At 44.4% G+C, this 17,461-nt stretch overlaps 2 protein-coding genes and 1 long non-coding RNA gene across 12 annotated transcripts in view; 1 reads left to right on the forward strand and 2 right to left on the reverse strand.

Annotated features, from left to right (window-relative positions):
• Positions 1-808: 808 nt before the first annotated feature.
• On the reverse strand, positions 809-11,689 carry LOC109644033 (SPARC-related modular calcium-binding protein 1-like). 2 transcript variants are annotated; one of them, XR_011244466.1, is made up of 12 exons: positions 11,440-11,689; positions 6,904-7,078; positions 6,338-6,607; positions 5,918-5,947; positions 5,659-5,706; positions 5,522-5,581; positions 5,165-5,357; positions 4,608-4,687; positions 4,240-4,333; positions 3,603-3,970; positions 1,721-1,856; positions 809-1,424 (listed from the first exon to the last, which is right to left on the reverse strand). XR_011244466.1 is itself a non-coding variant. In XM_069533841.1 (11 exons), the coding sequence occupies exons 1-10, from the start codon at positions 11,515-11,517 to the stop codon at positions 3,604-3,606; spliced, it is 1,395 nt and encodes a 464-aa protein (XP_069389942.1). In that variant the 5' UTR covers positions 11,518-11,689; the 3' UTR covers positions 809-1,856; position 3,603. The 2 variants fall into 2 exon arrangements, 1 of the variants encoding a protein (XP_069389942.1); XM_069533841.1 differs by having other exon boundaries at positions 809-1,856.
• On the forward strand, positions 1,269-2,285 carry LOC138411978 (uncharacterized). Its single transcript, XR_011244467.1, has 2 exons — positions 1,269-1,647; positions 1,729-2,285. It is a non-coding gene; the product is annotated as an uncharacterized lncRNA (long non-coding RNA).
• Positions 11,690-12,445: 756 nt separating the features above from the next.
• Positions 12,446-17,461, reverse strand: part of actn4 (actinin, alpha 4) — a 51,095-nt gene continuing 46,079 nt past the window's right edge. For 4 of the 9 annotated variants that reach the window (XM_069533839.1, XM_069533838.1, XM_069533840.1 and 1 more), the window contains 4 exons: positions 16,961-17,041; positions 15,872-15,937; positions 14,919-15,077; positions 12,446-14,611 (listed from right to left, as the gene is read on the reverse strand). In XM_069533839.1, the coding sequence (XP_069389940.1) occupies positions 14,453-14,611; positions 14,919-15,077; positions 15,872-15,937; positions 16,961-17,041 (465 nt within the window). In that variant the 3' untranslated portion in view covers positions 12,446-14,452. The remainder of the gene's footprint in view (positions 14,612-14,918; positions 15,078-15,871; positions 15,938-16,960; positions 17,042-17,461) is intronic. The other 5 variants (XM_020103964.2, XM_020103965.2, XM_020103963.2 and 2 more) reach the window with 2 other exon arrangements.

Raw genomic sequence — 17,461 nt, forward strand, 5'->3', positions numbered from 1 at the left:
AACGCTCGAGGCTCTGACTCTGAGGCCCCTGACTCTGAGGCCCCTGACGCTCGAGGCTCTGACTCTGAGGCCTCTGACTCTGAGGCCCCTAACACTCGAGGCTCTGACTCTCAGGCCCCTGAATGTCGGGCCCCTGAATCTTCCATCTCATGAGCTGTTTGTATGATTGTGAAATCTGCAGCCATGTATCTGTGAGGTCCATCACATGCAGAGCTTCTCTCTGGTGTGGTGTTGTGTTGTGTTGTGTTGTGTTGTGTTGTGTTGTGTTGTGTTGTGTTGTGAGTCTGTCCCTCGGCTGCTGATGGTGCTGCTCACTCTGCTGCTGCCTCAGAACGAGAGCGCCATCTGCTGGGCACAAACAGTAACCGGACTCCTCACAACATGTCAGGGGTTTAAATGAACCCGTTTATAAAAAGGATCGATGTGACTTCACCCACACGAACTTTCCTTTCTCTGATTCATTTCAAGAGTGAAAACACATCTTTCTATCTTTCTGTCTTTTATCCACTTTAAACTCAAATATACCAAAATATATTTCAGTTCAGATTTTGAATTGAGATTTGATATAATTTTATGATTAAAGACTTTCTCTCACACACAAACACACAGAGAACAGACCTGTCAGTCGTTATGGTTAAAAAACAATGGATTGAACGATGTTCGTGTTTTTTAGCATCTGAAGCAGGAAGTTGTGATCTGGTCGCTGGTGACGCACATGAACCAGCAGCTGCTTCCTGTGAGACCTGAGCTGACTCCATTCACATGAACATATTCAAACTAAATTCAATAAATCACCGTTCAGATGAACAACGTCGACAACATCACTTTAATAAAATCACATTTACAAAAACAGGAAACTACAGACGACACACGTCATCACGTCAGTGAACAAACACTGAAGTGTCTTAGGAAAGTGCTGCGGACGGACACTGTCTCAAATATAACGAATAAAACAAACGATCATAACTGTTTGTTACCACTCGACAGGAAATATGTGTCTAGAATATGAGAAATAAATATTTACAACAGAGAAACGGAAGGGATGAGGAGGAGGAGGAGAAAGAAGGAAGAAATGAAATGAGTCTGGAGGAAGATGAGGAAGTTTAAACAGGAATGAAACAACAACTTTTAATTCAAAGTTCTTTACTGAACATTTACTGCTCTTTGTTTTTGCTCAGATGAAAACGTGGGTTCTTGTCAAAGTTCACGACACTATGAACTCTGGGTAATTCCCTGTGACAAACACACTAAAGGTGACTGATGTTTCTTCCTCTGTGGTTCGGGTTATTACCTGAGGCGTCGTCATGACCGCAGGGGGCGCTGTGTTTACCATCAGACTAATGACACCCTGGGGTCGGCACCAGTAGTGAGTGGTCACAGAAATGATCGGAGGTCAAAGGTCAAAATCAAGCTTTTCTCTGACTCTGTAAACAGAAGAGAATTAAAGGATTTGAACCTGGATCGTTAACTGAAGAGATGGAACTCGTTTACTGATGTTTGTGGTTCACAGATTTAACGAGAGGAAGTGATGTAACAAAAGAAGCAACCGGGAGGAGGAGGAAGGAGTCAAGGAAAGAAGGGAAGGATTCAGGGTAGGACGGACGGAAACATCAGTGAGATGAACACGAGAATCCAAACATCACGAAGGTTTGAAATAAATACTTTAAATGTTGATTTGACCACAGATGACATCACAGAGACAGTTTGATGAATGATGAACCTTTGCAGCGTCTGGAGGGCGAGAAGGAACAAAACCTCCTGTGATGAAGATGATGGATGAAGATCAGCTGTTCGTCGGAGCTGCAAGTGAAGGAGTTGACCTTTGGTGTCGGCTGATTCGTCTCTGTGGCTTCGACCTGGAGGAAAAACATGAAGAGAAGAGAAACGAACAGTGAGACAGAAAATATTAAAGAGGAGGTTGAAGTGGATCCAGGGATCAGTCGGATCCTCTGGGTGTGGCCTCTGAGGCCGCTGCTCCTCCGTCACCGGCGGAGGTCACTGCTATCTCTCCCAGACACATGTTAGTTTAACGCTGCTCCTCCGTCCTCACTCTCAGCTCGGCCTTTTCCTTGTTTCTGGATAATCAGCAGCTCCTCACCCCTCTTTGTCCTTCCTGTCCGTCTCCCCCTTTTCCTCTCTATCTGCCGCCATCAAATCAACACCGACGCTCGCCGCCTGTTTATATTTCCAGCGGAGACTCTGATCTCTCGACTCTGAGCTGAACTTAACTCAACCTCTGTGTTTGTTTGGTGAGGAAACAAATTAAACTGTTTTATTCACTGTGATACCGAGTGTGTGTGTGTTGATAAGGAGACTGGAGCTGCAGAAGGTTTTCTGAAGGTTGGACTGAAGGGAATTTCAATACATAATTCAAATTAGACTGTAAACTACTAATTTAACTGGAAGAGAGAGAATAAATAAAGTGTGGCTGCTTAATAAACTCCTGAGATTTGACAGTGGAAGGTCAGACGTCTTTATTTTGGAATAATCTCAAATTTAAATTCTGAATAATCACAAATGTGCATCAGAGTTCAGTGTTGACCTTGACATGAAGTTTGACTAATAAATTCTGAACTCAAAGTCAATTTACCAACTTTGTCTTTTATTTTAGTTGTGTTGATGCTTCACAGTGATTACGGACGTTTGACCTCAGAGCTGAACTTCAGGTGTGAACGGTTCCTCAGACCAGAAGAGGAGTTCTGGGTCCGGATCAAACTGAACCTGGTTCTGTTGGTTTACAGTGAAAACACTTTGTTGGACAGTTTGGACCAATCACAGGAAGTAGAGACACATTAAACCATAGAAGAAGAAGCAGAAGAGGAAGCAGCTGCAGTCTTCACCTCCGACGATGTAATGTTTGAACCACAAGGACGTTCATGTGGTGTGTTTGAACTAGTGTGGTGTACTGTAGTACTGTGGAGTACTGTAGTACTGTGGAGTACTGTAGTACTGTGGAGTACTGTAGTATTGTATATGTACAAATATAAGATGTGACTGTTGTCTGTCATGTGTCTCCATGTCTCCATGTCTCCATGTCTCCACGTCCACTGTGCAGCTCAGTGTGAAGTGAGACTCTGTCCCTTCTCTGGAAGATATTCAGTTTTGTTCAGGTTCAACAGAAACGTTCACAGAGAAAGTTTCTTTATGTGACGTCTGATTAACACGTCGCTGTCACGGCCGAGCTGTGAGCGACAAGCAGCTCGTTTTACTGCTGCCACGTTTGTTTGGATTTCACCGAGCTGCAAAAACACTCGGACACCGTCGGCCCGAATCGCTTGACTCTCCTGGGATCAACCGGAGCAACGAACCAGAGAGGAGAAGAGGAGGCTTCTACACCAGGCAGCCGACCAATGAGGAGCCGCGGGAACATTGTGGTGAGTGTGTGAGTGTGTGTGTGTGTGTGTGTGTGTGTGTGTTTACTTTGGTCATTACACAAACTTGTATTAATTTCCTGGAGACTTATTTCGACCAGAACCACTGACCCACAAATCTGCTCTTTCCCAAACAAGGAGACAGTTTTTCTCCTCAGATGAAATCGGCTCAGATCAGATCTCAGATCAGATGTTCCTCAGTCTCTCACACACACACACACACACACTGACCTCAGAGAGCCAGGCAGGCCCTCAGCTCCTCCAGTGTCAGGCCTCGGTCTCCGTCTCTGTCACAGTACTGAACGAACTTCTTGGCGCAGCGTCTCGGCCTCAGCCTCCGTCGCAGGAACTGACGAAGGGGTCGAGCCTCGCGTTCGCTGAGCACGCCACTGGAGTCCACGTCCAGCCGAGTGAAATGCCACTGCAACACCTCCTCTGGGCCAGAGGAGTCCGCAGCAGAGGGAGCAGCAGAGGGAGAGATGTTCAGGGGAGAGGAGGAGGAGGAGGAGGAGGAGGATGAGGAGGAGGAGGATGGAGTGGTGGAGGATGGAGGGTTTGATAAAAGAGAGGGAGCATCAGAAGGAGGTGTGTTTGCAGCCCTGGTGGAAGCAGAAACAAAACCCGAGAGTGAGCGACCTCGATTTAAAGAAAACAAACAAACAGGAGAAATTCAGCCTCTTTCTAATATTATATTATATATTATTATATTATACCATTTAACAAAACACAGAATACTGCAGTAATACACTGTTTTTTTGAGAATTCATTTATGTAATATTATTACTTTATAGTAATCAACCCACTTTATATTGAACAGTTTCATCCAGAGACTCGTTCACCTGCTGTGAGGAGCTGGAGACACACTTACTGGTAGGGACTCAGACTCCCAGCATGCTTTGCTTCCAGCTGCAGAGCTGTGATCAGACTCTGCAGGAACTGCTCTTTACGAGCTCCAGGACATCCTGAGAGAACAGAGCGACAGTCTGGATGTTAAAGTCCGACTCTACCCTGCCCCAGTGCCTTTGAGCCAGACACTGACTTCTCCTACTGTGTAAAGTTTGCTGCTCTGTTTCAGTATGTGTTGAATTTATTATGAAGGAGCAAACATGGGAGGTTTCAAACCATCAAACTTCTCAAATAATTTACAGATTTGTCATTTTTTCCCAATTTTAGAGGTGAAAATGTAAAAACATGAAATCTGTTTATTTCTGATGTAACAGAAAGTCTGGTTTTTACCAGGCAGAGGTTTTTCCCTGAACCTCCGGTCTGTTCTGTCTGGAGCCTCCTCTGCCCCGGTGCAGTCTGGGATACGATTCCTACAAAGAGACACACACACACACACAACAACTAAACTCTCTTCGAAAAACCCAGAAGGTACAGACGGAAAAGAACGACGTCCCGAGGCCACAGGGAGTTTTCCTCAAACCAGTGATCATAAGAAAAAGCTTCACACAAAAACATCCCAGATTTTTCTCTCTGGAGTTTCTGAGCAGCTGAGCATCAAAACCTCCAGAGAAGAAATCCTCCAGATCACAGCTCGTTCTGATTCTTCCTGTTCGTTCTGGATCAATAAAGAAACTTCAGTCATCTGTACTTTGATGAACCACCGAGATGTGAAGAGGAAAACCAGCAAGAGAGGAAGTAACAGAACTCATAGAAATATACAGACACACTTTATAAATTCATTAATAATCCATGGGAATATCTAATTGATTGATTGATTGATTGGTTGATTGATTGATTGATTGATTGACTGATTGATTGGTTGATTGATTGATTGATTGATTGATCACCTTGCAGAGGTGCCTGACCGTGGCCTACCGCTGTCGACGCGGACACACCAGCAGTAACCTGTAGCAGTGTGACACTGCACGGGGCTGTAGCGGCCGTCTGCAGTGCATTCTGGGATGAAGCGCTCCTCCTGCCAGGTTGAAAGCATTTGAGAGAGCAGCGACGCTCGCTCACGCTCACAGGTCTGAGGACTGTCTACACACACACACACACACACGCACACGCACACGCACACGCACACACACACATACACAAACATGAGGGGCTGAGATGGGTGTATAACATGTATATGTACTAATGTGTGTGTGTATGTATATATATATATATATATATATATATATATATGTATATTTACTTACCTGTGGGTCGTCTGACGGAGTTCATCAGGATGGTCACCCAGATGGGCGGAGCGGTGAGCTCTGGACAGAAGAATCTTTTTACAGAAACACTAAATAACTCGTGACTCACAGTAACTGTCAGAAGACGTGTTCCTCACCTGCAGGTTTTCTGGGGTCCAGCGTCGGCCCAGGTTCATCAACTTCATCTGCAGCGTGAGAAGAGAGAGTGAACAGAGCTGTGTGTGTGTGTGTGTGTGTGTGTGTGTGTGTGTGTGTGTGTGTTGGCACATGAAGTCGTCTGTGAATGTTAATGTTCCTTCAGGTGCAGGGAGAGAAACAGCCTCAGGCCAGAAACAGGCAGAGAACGTACAGAATACATATGAGTCGTGTAAAACAGGAACTGAAAATCGTTCTGACCTTGAACTGGATCCGTCTTGATGAAATGATCTGTTCACGACATTGAAACAGAAAAGAACCGAAGTTTAAACCTCATCAAAGTTTTATTCCAGCTCTTTCTGCCGGGTTCCTCTGAGCTGAGGAGCTTCGCTCTGACAACACGACAGAAAATCAGTTCGTTTCTAATGATTAGAGCTACAGAGGTGCATGAGCTCTACTGCAGCCAGCCACCAGGGGGCGAGAGAAACTCTTTGGCTTCACTTTTAGGAGCTTTCATGTCTTTATTTCCAGACTGTGATCTGAACTCAACTCCTACAGTCAGTGACGTGTTCGACACCATCATCCAAACAAAGCTGTTCATTGTTCCAGTAACGTTCCACAGACTCAAACACGTTTTTCCTTTAAAACAAAACTCTGAGTAAAAGATAAAATGAGTCTGACCGGCGCAGCTGGGGATCAGGTGGAGCACGGACGTCCCGCTCAGAGGTTTTCCGTCTGTTGTGGAGCACCAACAGTATCCGGTCTGGTTGTGACACTGCACTGGCAGGAAGTGACCGTCTGGATGACACTCTGGAACAAACATGGCAGCTGCAGCACCGACATGACCGACATGACCGACATGACTGCTGCTGCTGCTGCTGCTGCTGCTGCTGCGGGTGTTGGCCTCCAGCGCCTGAGCCCGAGCCAGCTGACATTTAGACTGAGTCAGATCTGAAAGCAGACGAGCTGAACTCGTTATTATTTCTTCTTATCGTCCCTCGAGTGAAGTGTCAAGTGTTCAAACATCTGGATGTGGAACTGTTACAGACCCACAGATGTGCAGAGCTGAGTTTTGTGCCATGTGATTAAATTGATTATTTCCCTCCTCTTAGCAATTTCAAAGTAAAAGCATGATGTTTACTTGCTTTTCTTATTGAGCTGAAATCTTTATTAATCCCAGACGTTGTCACATCGTCGATTCTACAGAATGAAGAATAAATAAACCAGCAGCTGTGCACGTGTGTTACCTGAGCAGTGTGCATGTGGAGCCAGACGCAGATGTGTGTTGATGCACTGCGCCCTCTGGAAGGCGCACATCGATTTATACAACCTGCCGTTACTGCCGCACACGGCTCTGTGGCGCCCCCTCTGGCAGTCCAGGACGCAACCGCGGGGCCACATGTTCTCTGCGATCAGGAGGGGCTGCAAACACACAAACATGGTGATCGTGGACGTGTCTCAGTTTTCTACTTTCATCACAATGTCCCTCAGTAGAACTCAAACCTTATGAAACCACATTTAAATTCACTGGATCCAGGTTTTTCTTTGGATCTGCAGCAGAATCATGAACATCAAGAGCACGTTCTCTATTCCCTGAGCCGGAGGTGTAAAAAAGAAAAAGTATTTCATTAATAATGAACATTAGACTGAAGGTAAGAAGGTTCACGTTCAATGTTTCATGTTATTTTCAATAATTATTGTAGATTAAACTAGAAGATCAATGAAAATCGATGGAGAAGGAACAGTCGTCTTCAGGTTGTTTGTGAAATGTGAGATATTCCAGGAATCAAAAACAGAAAGTTAACAAACTGGAAACTCTCTCACAGAGCACAGACCTGTGCCAGGGGCCGTTTCTAGCAATCTTACAGAAAGTGATAGATTCGTCACAGCTTCATCCTGATCTGCAACAAACTGTGTTTCTGTGCAGCGGCTGAAAAAGCCTTTAAAACACATTGGTTTTCAATGTCACGCCTGGAAAAGCTGGACCGAGGGGGAGAGAGAGAAAAGAGGCAGAATAAGAAAGTGGGTGAGAGACGAGAGAAGGCGATGACACATGTGAGACACAAAAACATTTCAGGTTGACTGGAGGAGGAAAACGTCTCCTTCTTTTTCTGTCTCTGACTCTATAAACTATGAGGGAACAAAGCAGATGTGAGGACGACAGCGTCTCCCTTTAATAACGTCTGAGGACAAAGGTGGATTATTAGAGCTACCACACATTCAGTGTGTACGGAGGCTCAGGAGGGACACACAGACAACATGTCAATGATAAGATTTAAAACTAGTTCAAACCTCCACTTGATCAAATAAAGGACTGTTTGTCCTCAGGGTGATTCTAGTGTTAAGATGCTGTTTGTAATAAAAAGGAGAGGAGAGAAGGAGAGAAGGAGAGAAGGAGAGAAGGAGAGAAGGAGAGAGGGAGAGGATAGAAGGAGAGAAGGAAAGGAGAAAGGAGAGAGGAGAGAAGGAGAGAAGGAGAGGATAGAAGGAGAGAGGGAGAGCTTGATGATCTAAACTATTCCAACATGCTCGTCTAACAACACTCAGGATCACACACACACACACACACACACACACACACACACACACACAGATGTATGAAATTGGCCACACACTCCACCTTCTCACTTCTTCATCAGTGCCTCTTTGTCCATCACCCTCCCCTCTCAAGCCACACACACACACTCACACACACACACTCACACTCACACACACGCACACACACACACACACACTCACTCACACTCACACACACACTCACACACACGCACACACACACGCACACACACACTCACACTCACCCACACGCACACACACACACAGCTCTGAGACAAGAGTACATTTTACATTGATGTTGTCACAGTGTTGACATAATTTAGTAGATTTAGTGAATGAGACGTCTGTGACTTCATGTCGAGAGAGAGAGAGAGAGAGAGAGAGAGAGAGAGAGAGAGAGAGTTTACAAACATGAACTCTGTTTTTTTTACAGTTGTAGTTTGATTCAGTTTCCATTTAAAACAGAAAATGTCCTTTTAAAGAAGTGAAATAAAGGAGCTGAGGGAAGGAGGAGGAGGAGGAGGAGGAGGAGGAGGAGGAGGAGGAGGAGGAGAAAGAGCGGCGAAGGGAAAGAGTCCAAGCAAAGCAGAAAATAACGTCTGTCCAATCCTCCGCCGAACCACACGACTGCAGCTCGAGCTCCACAAACAGCTGACACGCTAAAAAATGTTCTGACTGTTGAAGATGAAAATCTCCCACAGGCTCAATAACAAGTGGAATTAAACCAAATCACCTGCAGACGCCCACTGAGGTCAAACATAAACATCAAACTGTGGGGGGAGAAAGAGATGTGGAAAGGAAAGAGAAGAGGATGGAAGGAATGAAGGAGGAAATAAGAGGAATGGAAGAAGAAAGTACAGTGAGAGAGAAAGAAAGGATTGTATGTTTGGAAAACGAGGATGGAAAAGAAGGAGAGATGGAAGGATAGACAATCACAGAGGTGGAGGGAAGGAATAAAGGAAGCGAAGAAAAAAGAAGAAATGGAGCAAAACATGGAGGAATGTGTTTGACGGATGAATCAAAGAGAAGATGACGGGAAATATGAAAGAAAGGAGGGATGAAAGAAAGGAGGGGAGAGTGAAGTTAGAAGTAGAAGTACGAGAGGAAAAAAAAGAAAAGAAAGAAAATATAGAAAGGTGAGCAGAGAAAGCAATTAGAGTCTGGACGGAGAGAGTGAAACGAGAAGGAGGACAGAGGGAGGAGAGGAATGAAGGGAGGAGTGGAGGAGGAGAGCAGGAGTCCAGGTGCAGAGCCGAGTGCAGACTGGATTTCCTGTCTGTCAGGTAGAAAACCAGCGACGACAAAAACCTCAGTGTTGAAACAATCACCTCCAGTGTGTGTGAGCCTATAAAACCAGTGTGTGTGTGTGTGTGTGAGGGAGGGAGGGAGTGTGTGTGTGAGGGAGGGAGAGAGGGAGGGAGTGTGTGTGTGAGGGAGGGGTGAGACAGGAAGTGAGCGTGCGGCAGAGAAAGCGAGAACAAGCTGCCACTGTCTCCTGGAGCCTCACACCTTCCAGATACCGCCGGCCGCTGAAGGACGACTCACAAACTCATCTCCTGTGGAAACACCACGGTCGCCATGGAGACGGTTTGTGAGACTCAGCCTCTGAACGTGTGAACCGACGAACCTGAGCTCAGACTGACGCTGAACGTCAACACACACCAACACACACGTCCAACATCTCAGGGGATTCAGAGCGTGAGTGTGTGTGAGTGTTTGAGTGTGTGAGTGTGTGTGAGTGTGTGTACTTTATATATTCTGTTTACACTGTGAGTCTTTCTTAATGTTTATCTCTCCTCTCTCTGTTACACATTCCTCCACGGTGAGACGAATGAAGGACGATCTGCGTCTTGTCTGAAGAGTAACCACCGACTGTAGTTCACATTCACGTTCATGTTCACGTTCACGTTCATGTTCACGTTCACACAAACTCAAACTCTGATTAATTCAGACTTTGTTCATGTGTCACTCATTTTCTTTGGTTCCTGAAGCAAAGTTTTTCCTCTAGTTTTCTCCTCAGTGATAAATACTTTATAAATGTTTGTTCATATTGTATTATTACTGTATTATTATAGTTTTATTACTGCGTTATATTTATCACTGCAGGATTCATATCAAAGGGATCAAAGTCGATGAGAATCAGCCTCTGAGTTGTAACTCTTTTCATATTTCATCACATGTACTCAGATAAATATCACAGACCAGCTGTGATGTTACTACAACAAACACTACATTCTCACACACACACGTGAACACACACACACACACACGAACACACACAAGTGAACACACACAAGTGAACACACACCGCTGCCAAGTCAATGTTTAACTTGCTTCTCAGGGGAAACAGACAGGTGTGAGTGAGGTTTGGTCTCACTGGCTAGTGTTACTACACACACACACACACACACACACACACACACACACAACTTTTACAGAAGAGACGTAGACTTTGTTTCTTCCATTAGACCATAAATATATATATTTATCTTTATTTTCCATCGCTTGTTTTTAGTGCATATTGTTAAAGTAAACTCTGCTCAGACAGAACTGAGCTTTAACAACATGATTATTCTAATAAACTGATTGTGACACATGCAGCTGATGTGAGTTACTGAGGGATTTTAATGGAGTTAATAAGAGTTTACAGAAGGAAATATTGTATATGTATGTGTGTGTGTGTGTGTGTGTGTGTGGGACAAATACATGTAGTGTTTGATTTAATGTCCAAAGTTCATCAGCATCAGACTAAATAAGTTTCTTCAGGCACAAACCTACAAATGTAAATTAACGAAATGTTTTTACAGTGAGTTTCATTAGCTTCTATTGAAGCTTCTATTGAACTTTGTAGGAGGATGTAGTTACTGGTTTTATTTAATATGCACAATATTTCTGTTTAACAGGAGTTAGTTTATTTTCTGCTTTATTTATCTTTTATTTATCGTCTTATGTCTGAGGCCAAAGGTGTCTGCTTAGTTAAATAACATGATGAGCAAGAATTTCCTCATAAATAATCTCTCTCTCTCTCACACACACACACACTTCAGTAAACAGGTCACTAGCTCATTAGTTAAGCTAAATTAAGTTAAGTTAATTTGAGTTAAGTTAAGTTAAGTTAATTTGAATTAAGTTGAGTTAAGTTAATTTGAATTAAGTTAAGTTAAGTTAAGTTAAGTTAAGTTGAGTTAAGTTAAGTTGAGTTAAGTTGAGTTAAGTTCGGCTCTTACCGCAGATCTGTCGGAATGAATCGATCCACAGAACACGAGCACGAGCAGCGCCGTGCACGTGAAGGTGAGCGCGAGCATCGTGTCCGCCGCCACGGAAGGAGCGCGCGGAGCGGCCGCTGCAACAGGCGCGTGGAAGTTATTGATTCTTCTCGTCTCCGGAAACAACCGAACTGATCATCCGCGTCTCGAGCTGCTCCGACACACGAGCGCGCGGAGAAGTGGGTCCGAGCTGCACGCGCACAGAGAACGTACTGCCCACTTCCGGTGCACGTGCATAAACCAACTTGTACAAGTGATCCTTTGATTTTCTTTATTAAAGTGAAGTTATAGAGAATCAGTCTCAGGTTATTAATGATTATAATCATCATCGTAAAGTACTTTGAATAAACGATCCTTTAATTTACACCAAGTTTGTTTTACCAAAGGAAATGAGCCTCAGTCTGTTTCTGATATTATTAACATCTATTGTCTGAGTTTGTGTTCATGACACTGAAACATTAAAAACTCTTTGAATGTCTCATTGTGTCGGACTGTGACCGGTTCACATGTGAAGGTCACAAAGTAAAACACGAGGAATGAACCGTGAGGAAATATCTGTAGTGGTTTGATTACACTGAGGTTTCACCACTGACCTGCTGCTTCAGGTTTTATATCAAAGTATAATATATTATATACACACACACACATACATAAGCTCATTTTCATTTGTCTCTGAATGCACCAAGAGGAGCAGCACTTATCATGACTATGGTCTGAGATGTTGTTCTTGGTTGAAATTGTTGGGTCATGAACATGTTGAAGAGTTTTCATTTTCCAGCCTCTGAACACATGATTAATATGTAATTAATTAAATGTACAAACTGTTAAATTAAACATGGCGTCAGGTGAACAAATGTACGCTCGTGAAAGTTTTGATGTCATTAAAATGATTCTGTCCAAACTGTCCCCTCATCCATAGACCTACACACACACACACACACAAAAAAGACTGCAGGACGAGCAGAGGTATTTTATAAGGAAACTTTTATGTGTGCTTTGTGAAACTCACTTATCATTAGAGACAGAAGGCGTTGCAGTTTCCAGTACAGCAGATAAGGTTTGATATTAAAGAGTACAAAAAAAAGGAAAATCACAAATCCAGAGTTCACATCTCTCCAACCTTGCATGAAAAAAAAAAAAGAAAGAAAAGAAACAAGCTTTTGGTCCAAGTCTTTCCTCCTCCGTTCCTTCCCTGTCCGTCCCTCTGTCTCCCCCCTCTCCCCCTGACGGCCGACACAGCGGAAAACCTTCTGGTTAATGTCGACAGGGAGGCTTCGCAGGATCGTCCCCAGGACTCAGATATTCAACATGTTATGATTGCATAGTTTTTTTTTTTTAGTTTTTTTTTTAATATAATTTCCTTTTTAAAAATGTTTTAATATTTTTTTTTATTTTGCACGGAATGGAATGTTTACATAAAGACCCCTCCCTGATCTCGACCCCTCTTCCTCTCCTTCCTTGCAATAATTTTCTTTCCCTTCAGAGATAAATGAGGGGATGGAGGGATGGGGGAGGAAGTGTGAGAGTGAGGTAGGGGGAGAGAGGGAGGGAGAGAGAGAGAGAGAGAGAGAGAGAGAGAGGGAGGAACAGGGCTGTAGCCACCAATCGGCGCGTTTTAAATTTGTTTTTCCAAATCAGGAGAGCGCCACATTGTTGTTACCATGGTTACCCTAAAGGGAAAAAGAATCCAGGACGAACCTTCATTCTGTCGATCAAATGCCTCCATGATTACATGTGTATATATTCATTTCTGTCTGCGTAGGATTTCTGATATATATAAAAGTGACGACTCGTCGTACTCATCGTATAAATGTGTCGGTTTGTATTTGAATAAGCACCTGATGCCCACAACAGCAGAACAGTTTCACAGAAGCAAATTTGTGTGGATTATAATGGATGTTGCCCGTCATGGCATTTATACAGGAACAGGAAGGCCTCATCTCCATGGCGACCAACTTCTTTTCAACGTTTTCCATCGATAAAATAAAAAAAACTTTTAAGAAACTTCCAGAAGCTCAAACCTTTCCACTGGAGGAACTGCTCCGTGTCGATATCATTGGCTTTTACATCTTATTTATTTATTTTTTTAAATTAACGGCAGCTGGAACGTCCACTTATTCTCAACAGCTGGGACTGCGTGTCGCTGTTCGCACTGAAAAAATAAGTATGTACAGCGCTGACCCCACCCCCACCCCGATCGACAACCCCCGTTCAACGCCACCCGACGCCACCACCCACCTGCTCCAGAAGGAAAACAAAAAAAAAAGAGAAATAAACAAAGACGAGAGGAGGAAAAGAGCTGAGGTTAACAGGTCACCTTATCCAGCAACACGGGAATTATGGGTAAATATGTCGTTTTATCTCTGGTTGGTCACCCCACCCTCCTTCCCGCCCTCCCCCTGACCCCCACAGCATATATCTCACTAGGATCTAATACACCAACCTCGCCAGCCACCACGACAAACTATGCCCCGCCCCTACCGAAAACAATCTGACCCCGCCCCCCTGGCAAGAAGAAAAAAATTATGATAAAACAAACAAAAATTAGCATAAGTATCAGATTAGCTTGTGCCCCCCCCCCCCCCCCCTCCCACGTCCTAACCTCTGTCGGACCCGACCATAAGACAGAGAGGGTGAAGCTAGGGACCCGCACTACAGAACCCCGCCCATCCCGGACCTGCCCCCGGATACGCCCGTTCATAAAACTTCCCCTTGATTCATCAGGAGCTGGAAAACATCAGCGGAGGTCAAACCTAACTACAGTTCAATCAACAAGCTCACAGCCTTCAACACTTCTCAACCGGCACACGCAGGGGCACCTCACAACCGCCACTCAATTTTTTTCCTTCTAACGCGCGACTCCTGGCACCTCCTCCACGTGCAGAAAACCTCTCTACCATCCTTACTTCCTTCTTCCTCTCCCCTTCACCCCTCAACCCCTATTTTCTATCCGGCCCTCTTCCTCTCTCCTCCTCTACAGGTCGCTCTCTCCGTACAGGGCGGTGGAGAAGGACATGTAGTCGAGGGCTCCGGGCACGGCGTCAGGCCCCGAGTAGGGCGCCATGCGGGCGATGCAGTACTCCGCCTGGGTGGGGGGGAGCTCCCTCCTCAGCTCGTCGGCCGTGATGTAGTTCTGATGGAGACAGAGATGAAATTTACCCTTTGGCTCAAAAACAAAACTACACCAGCAAGGTCAAAAAGTCTGGGACTTAGAAACAACACAGACAGACACAGACAGACAGACACAGACAGAAAGACACAGACAGACAGACACAGACAGAAAGACACAGACAGAAAGACACAGACAGACACAGACAGACAGACAGACACAGACAGACACAGACAGACACAGACAGACACAGACAGACAGACACAGACAGACAGAAAGACACAGACAGACACAGACAGACAGACAGACACAGACAGACAGACTCGCTCACCTTATCAGCGGCCAGGATCTTGAAGGAGGCGATAACCTGGTCTGCGGTGTCCGTGTCGGTCGTTTCCGTAGACATGAAGTCAATGAAGGCCTGGAAGGTGACGGCGCCGCTGCCGTTGGGGTCCACGATACTCATGATGCGAGCAAACTCACTGTCGCCCTGGCAACAACAAAAACAGGTTAACCCAGAACAGAAAGCACTTTGTACACACACACACACACACACACACGTAGACGCAGACGGGATGTGATGAGCGTAAAACATCAGGACCACCATGAAATACTGAGCCGATGAATAGAAATGCTCACGGTCCCAATACTTTACATTTCACATTTACATAAATAATGTTACTGGTTATCAACAGTGAGAGACGCAGACACTCGACCACATGTAAAGTTTCCTTCAGTCGCCCTCGAGGGCAGAAAAGCAGCAACAGGACAAAAGCAAGAGACAAAATGAGTCGAGCAGCAGAGGATCAGACAGGACGTCTGCAGGCGTCAGAACCATCAGATCACACTGACTGATGTTCTCACTGTATCAGCATGAACATGGATATATTGTTTTAATACCTGAAACTACTGAGGTTTGGTCAAAATAAACTGTAGAAGTAAAATAAATCTACTGTTTCTAGTGAACAGAACAACATAAAATTACTTTTGAGAACAATGTATTTTTTGTTTGGCCCATGTCCCACCCACTAACATGGAGGAGGCCAGTTTTACCTAAATTAGGCTTCACTTTTGGGAGCCGACATGTCGTCCATCTTTATTTATACAGATGTCAGCTATAATGTATAATTGTCAAATCAATTATGATTTGATAAACGTGTGATCACTAACGAGGACGAAGTTTAGCTGCATCCAAACCACGGAGCCAAAAGTTTCAGCCTCATTTTTTAAAGTGTTCGTCTGTGGACCTGCAGACTTCCTGTCAGAGTCACGCAGCAGCAGTACCAGGCTGTTTCCTGTCGAAATGAGTAGAGCCCGGAAATCCTCTGACACCATCTGTCCTGATCGCTTCTGTGGGCCGCCACAGCACAGCAGAGGCCGGAGGAGCGAGGGAGGAGGTGAGTTGACAAGTGGCAGAGAGGAGGACGGATGAGAGGGTGAAAAGACAGGAGCAGAGAGGACGGAGAGAGAGAGAGAGAGAGAGAGAAAGATGAACAGAAATACAGAGAGTGATTTATGTTTGGGGAGGTGAGAAGAAAGAAAAAGATTTTAAAAAAAGCACAAACAGTTAACAGAGAAAGTCTCGGAGCAAAGCAAAACCTGACGGACGGACGGACGTGAGAGGGAGCAGCACAAAGCAACAGTGACCCCTGGTGGACAAACCCTGACTGACCCAGAGGAGTTTATCATGAGCCTCAGAGCAGGAGCAGCGACTGATCTCTGACGAGTGTTTGCAACAAACGGCTTCACGACATTTGACAGATAAACAAAACATCTGAAAACTGTGCATCCAGAGAAATGTCATTAATAATCATTTTGGTAAAGTAGAAATTTCTTTTAGAAATTGTAGTAAACGTATTTTGTAGTAGTAGTAGTAGTTTTCTATCCTCCTTTGGTAAATAGTAAAGTAGTAATCTAGTTTTATTTGCAATTTCAAACATGTGCGATAGTGTCACACTGTAAATATTCTGTCGGCTTCGTACATATATTGTACTTTTTATGGTTCTTGCATTTATATTGTTTTTTTATGAACTCTTTACTTTTACTGATCATCTCATTTTATCTATAATCCAGCTGTTTTGTCTTTGTTATATTTAGATTATCTTGTTTGTTTAAAGGACAGACTCCACCAGAGATTTTTTACAGATCGAACTGGAAAAAAAACAAAGCCAACAAAAAGTTGTTATTTGTTAAACTAATTCATCACAATTTCACTTAGAATCAAAAACGTTGAAGTTTGTTCTTGTCTGTATCATGGTGCACATACATGTACTGACCGATGAGGTCACTGTGCCCGTCAGTGATCTCTGCTCTCCTGCTCAGAAGCTCGACAAACACCGACACTCTCCCTGCGTCTCGTTGCGCAGCTCCTACCTGCTTGTCGTTCTCCACATCGTAGCCCAGACTGATCAAACAGGCCTTGAACTCCTCGGCCATCAGGGCCCCACTGTGGTCCTGAGATCGGCCAAACACCCAATGACAGAGCGCCACAGCGTCACGAGGATGAACAGATCGCAACACGGGGATGGCGGTGGCGGATGGTGACCATGCAGGGATGAGGACACGGAGGATGGACGGACAGACAAACATTCATGGATGTTTAGAAACAGTGTCAACACACACACACACAACAGCAGGCAGCCATGATGGACTGTGAGGAGCCTACACCCCTGAAACCTTGTAAAATACGTGTTTCACCTGTTTCTTCTCAAATTACATTAAAAATTCAGTCATTATAAAAACTATAAAAGTATTTCTGATGATATGAGAGGATAATAAACATTCAGCCTATCGAGCAAATTGAAGATTTCACAAACTAACTTTAGTTTTCTTGCTTTATCAGTTTTACTGCCTTTGTTCTTATCTCACGTTCCC

The sequence above is a fragment of the Paralichthys olivaceus genome, chromosome 11, assembly GCF_024713975.1.
Source record: "Paralichthys olivaceus isolate ysfri-2021 chromosome 11, ASM2471397v2, whole genome shotgun sequence".
NCBI lineage: Eukaryota > Metazoa > Chordata > Actinopteri > Pleuronectiformes > Paralichthyidae > Paralichthys > Paralichthys olivaceus.